The following is a 4,467-nucleotide window of genomic DNA, read 5'->3' as shown; positions in this document are numbered from 1 at the left end:
GAAGCATAAAATCACAATCCATTGATATGAAACAAAAAGTGAAAGTCGTTCACATTACATCAAACTATTCTACTCGGCTCGACGCAGTAGCATCGGGGAGCCTATAGCTACTCTACCAAGTGAAAAACTAATTGAGAAGAATCAACAGGAGTAGTGTGGGGGTTTAAAATTCTACATATAGGAAGTACAATGGTAAGTTACAGAGATCATGAAACAAGATGTGAAACATCCACCAATTAATAAGTTTGATGATGGCAAATGGGAGAGAGGAGACTTCCATAATAAGCTATGGAGCTCAAAAATCAAGCACTGGGTAGTGATACATTGATATCAGTTGACTTATTTCTCGAATCAGTTGGCAGCATCGACCAGTTATCGCCTCGAAAGGAACTGGAAGGTGACAGGTTGGACTTAGGATCGACACAAGATATTGGAATGGCAGCAGTTGGCGGGGCCGGTGAGATAGTATCATGTTTTGGCTTTTTCGGTTTCTGTTCATGTTGATTTCCTGATAGAAAACTCCCTACTACAACCTATTTTTGCAAAGACAGTAATAAGCGAAATCTTAGTTTCCATAGCTTTTGTTTGCAAAGTAAATACAATCTGGCCATATCGATAATGGATCACTGATTGCGTGGAAGAAACAAAGAAAGACCATACCTGAACAGGACTAGCAGCTACTAATAGACCAGCTACTCCACCGCCTACTACACGCCCATCTGGACTTGCTAAGGAAACACTCATTCCACCAGATCTACTTCTTGTTGCTCCATTGTCACTAGGCATGAATGAGCCGGACAGGGAAAGTATTTCAAATCGTCCCTGTGAACCAAATGAGAAAAATATCGATATGAGATATATTTTGCAAATGGATGAAAAACATGCATCCTAATCCTCTACTTGATCCTCTATCCACCACGTTTTAGCAGAGAAGTATGCGAGAAGAACAATCTTTATATAAGGTAGTCAATTAATCAGAGAGATTTTCTTGGCATAGATCAGAAGCAAAACTTTGAGGTTTTCAGAACAACCTGGTGCATTAAGAAATGAAAAGGAAATCTTTCAGCATTACTTGAAAAATAATGATTATGCAATGCTGGACTGATTGAAACTATCAAAATGGAAACTTTTATTGTAATCAATATTTACTAGCAAATTCATTTTAATGACCAGGTATCTGAAGAATATACCCCACCAATCCTTAAGAAAGCTACTATTCTTTTTTTGCAACGAAAACAAGACTTTCATTAAAATAACGAATGAGCCTGATGCTCAAAACACAGTGCTGAAGCAAAAATACAAAAATGCAAGAAAGCTACTATTTGAATGAGTTTCTTTTCCATTATTTGGAACCGTCAGTTATAGCCTCTTATGACCAAAGTTTTTACTGCCTAAAACATGTGGATAAACATTAAGGTATTCAGTGTACTCCCATGAATCAACTCTTAAACAGGATTGGCTGATTGCATCTTGACTGAACCGCCTGAGTTGAACAACATAAACATAATAGAACAGATCGAAGATTCCAAAATTGAAAAAAGAAAGCAGCGAATTCAAATTTAGCTACATTACACAAAATTTTAAATGAAGGTTCTTTGTTGAGGAATGAAAGTGATAACTCAAGAGAGACATGCTTGGAAGTCATTTCACCTATAGGAGTTGATAACTGAAAGAAATAATAAAGAGCTATCTAGCTATGACTGGCGTGAAGGTTAGAGAGAGGATGGTTTAACCCAACGAGCAGGACGGAAACAGTAAAATATATGTCGATGTCCTAGTGCAAGGTTAGGAAGGTAATGTTAAGAATTGGAAAGCCATGATTTTAAAAGAAAAGTAGACAATAAATGCTCATTAAATTTCAATTTAGCCTCCATAATATTCAACTTAAAAATTTCTGAACCATAATTAATATATATGGTACTATTTCTCAGAACTGCTTCATATAGATGTCTGCGTATACAAATTGTTCTTATCTATAATGTTCGAATTTTTAATTTCGATATTTTGTCAGGAACTAATAATGGCATGTTATTTATGTACTGGATCCTAAAGCATGGTAGCAAGAGCCAATAGACGGGGAAAGACCATTGCAAAGTCCATGAATTCATACACAACCGAATTACCATTCAATTAGGCATTTTTTCATTAGAGGGCAAAATAAATGCATCACCTCATAAGTTAGTGTTCCTCCAGAGGAGTCAGGCTGGCGGAGAGTGACACTTGAGATTACACCGTTTGCAGATAAAATGCATATAGCTCGAGGCCCTTGTTGAGAAAAGGATATTATCTTCATTGTGACATCCTACAAAACAGGAAAAACTTGGTCACATGAGAGAAAAGGATGGATGAAAGTGTAATTTGTTACCGTTTTTTTTTTCTTTTCCTTCCCTACATCACAAGACTCAGCTCCTTAACTCACTTACCACAAGAATAGTTCAATAGAAACGAGTGTTTTAAGTCACTTTTGTTTTAACAAATTGAAAACTACCTATTTGGAGTGGAGCAAATAGTGACTAAATGAAACAACCAAACTTCAAGACTTTCATCTATTCTCACAGTTATTTACATAAATTTGATTTCCCCCCTATAAATTCCACTTCAGAAATGGATTAGACGTGAAGAGAAAAAGAATATTAGTCTCTTTATTGATCAACCATATGAAAAAAGAAGAAGAAAAAACTCTACCGCAGGTTTTACCCCAACTTATGTGAAGAAGATAAGTTCTTGACATTTTACCTCGCCCGCATTGACAGTGATGATATGAGGCGTAAAATTTGCACCAAGAGAACACGGAACCCAGTCACCTGAGAAGGACGGATTTAGTGACAGGATTGTAACACAACGACAAACTAGATTGAATGATTGGTAATTTAGCAGCAGAATGAATCTTCAAAGAAAAAAAAATTTGAAGTGGGCAACATTAAAAGAATCTTTGCAACCATTACAGAATCCTAAAACTTCCATATCAAGTGACAGATTTAGAGATTTCTATCCATAAACCTCTAAGAGAGAATTAAACTGGAGCTGAGTAGAGGCACGTAATGGAAAAAACTTAATTGGGTCCATGTAGAAAGATTTGAAGATAATGAAAGATCATGGAGTCTATGAACTGGTAAGAAATAAAAATCAAATCAGAACCCAACACCAGAACAAAAAAATTGAAGACCCCTTTTCTCGATGTGAACGAATCATGAGTTTTCAGGATCAGAAAATAGTCAAAATGAGAGAAAGAGACAGAGACAGAGAGTTCAAACAAGAACTAAAAAAACAAGAAGATTCCGACATTCTCAGACCAACCTAGAAAGCTCTCAATCTTTTGAGAATCAGAACAACAATATGCTTCGAGAACTTAATCAAAGAATCCAAACCAGAGGACCCACATCCTCCACCCAGCAAGAAAAGAAGTTCTCACAGAATCACTAAGTAATAATCTTAAAATCCAAACACTTCTCTCCAAAACCCAGTTCCCAAATCATCCCAACGAATAACAGTACTAACTAGCCACGAACATCAATAGAACCAAAACAAAGCTCTATTTTCATTTTTAAAAAAACTAAGTTGCAGAAACAAAAAATCCCTCCAAGTTGAGCAGAGTGATTAAATCAATAAATCCCCATTACCTAAATTATCTACTTCGAACTTGCTTTTACTCACAGCGCTCGCCGGCCGTACTTTCCCCTTCTTCTCCGTTGAGAAGTCGATGACCGGCGGCGGCACTGATAACGATATCGGCTTGGGAGACAGAGCCATAGAAACAGAGCCATCGGGTCCATATTTTCTGGGCCTCCCTCTTTTCTTCTTTCCCGGTACTGATGAGGCCGCCGTTGGCGGCGGAGGCTGTCCCGATACCTGAGCTGAAGCCGACGGCGTCGAAGTTGATTGAGTCCCCGGCGGCGTCGTTGATCCACCAGTCTGCGGTGGGTTATCGGAAGTCCTTGGAGCTATTTTGTACTCCGACGGAGCATCTGATCCCACCACAGTAACTCCACTACTTGCACCACCACCATCCCTTCCCTCCATTACTTAAAAGGAAATAAGAGAAAAAAAAAAAAAAAAAAAAAACCCAACAAATATTTCTTCCAACTACTTATGAAAACTCATTTTTCATTCCTAAATTTCCAATCCCTCATCAGAAAATAAGAAGAACATGAAAGAAACTCTTCAAAAATCAAAACCCAGAAAAATGAAAATGAATTAGAAGCTCAAAAATTAGAAATCTGGTAGTTTCTTTCTTTATTATGAATAATAATTATTATTATTTTTTAAATAGCACGAAGAAAATTATGAGAAAGGACTTTACAATGAGATTATAATCACAAAATTTAAAAAAGAACTGTTTAGTTGAAGAGTTTTGCTAAAAAGAAATAGTTAAGTTCAACACAGAGCCTAAACCATGTTGATCTATTTTAAGAAAAAATAAAAATAAAAACATTTCCTTTTTTCAGAAAAATGAAAAATACGAAAGAT

At 36.6% G+C, this 4,467-nt stretch overlaps 1 protein-coding gene across 1 annotated transcript; it reads right to left on the bottom strand.

Annotated features, from left to right (window-relative positions):
* On the bottom strand, positions 1–4,467 carry LOC101210208 (AT-hook motif nuclear-localized protein 1). The gene is made up of 5 exons (XM_004147519.3): positions 3,621–4,467; positions 2,737–2,804; positions 2,171–2,302; positions 661–822; positions 1–533 (listed from the first exon to the last, which is right to left on the bottom strand). Exons 1-5 carry the CDS (start codon positions 4,018–4,020, stop codon positions 303–305), a joined length of 993 nt encoding a protein of 330 aa, XP_004147567.1. The 5' UTR covers positions 4,021–4,467; the 3' UTR covers positions 1–302.

This window comes from Cucumis sativus, chromosome 5 (assembly GCF_000004075.3).
Source record: "Cucumis sativus cultivar 9930 chromosome 5, Cucumber_9930_V3, whole genome shotgun sequence".
Lineage (NCBI taxonomy): Eukaryota > Viridiplantae > Streptophyta > Magnoliopsida > Cucurbitales > Cucurbitaceae > Cucumis > Cucumis sativus.
The sequence above is the reverse complement of the archived record's forward strand: the minus strand, read 5'-3'. Positions and strand labels throughout refer to the sequence as shown.

Coding starts and splice junctions, on each gene's coding strand:
- LOC101210208 (XM_004147519.3), bottom strand. CDS start 4,020: ATGGAGGGAAGGGATGGTGGTGGTGCAAGTAGTGGAGTTACTGTGGTG. Junction 2,805..3,620: donor GTTCGAAGTAGATAATTTAG/GTAATGGGGATT, acceptor CGTCCTTCTCAG/GTGACTGGGTTCCGTGTTCT. Junction 823..2,170: donor GAGGAACACTAACTTATGAG/GTGATGCATTTA, acceptor TTTGGTTCACAG/GGACGATTTGAAATACTTTC.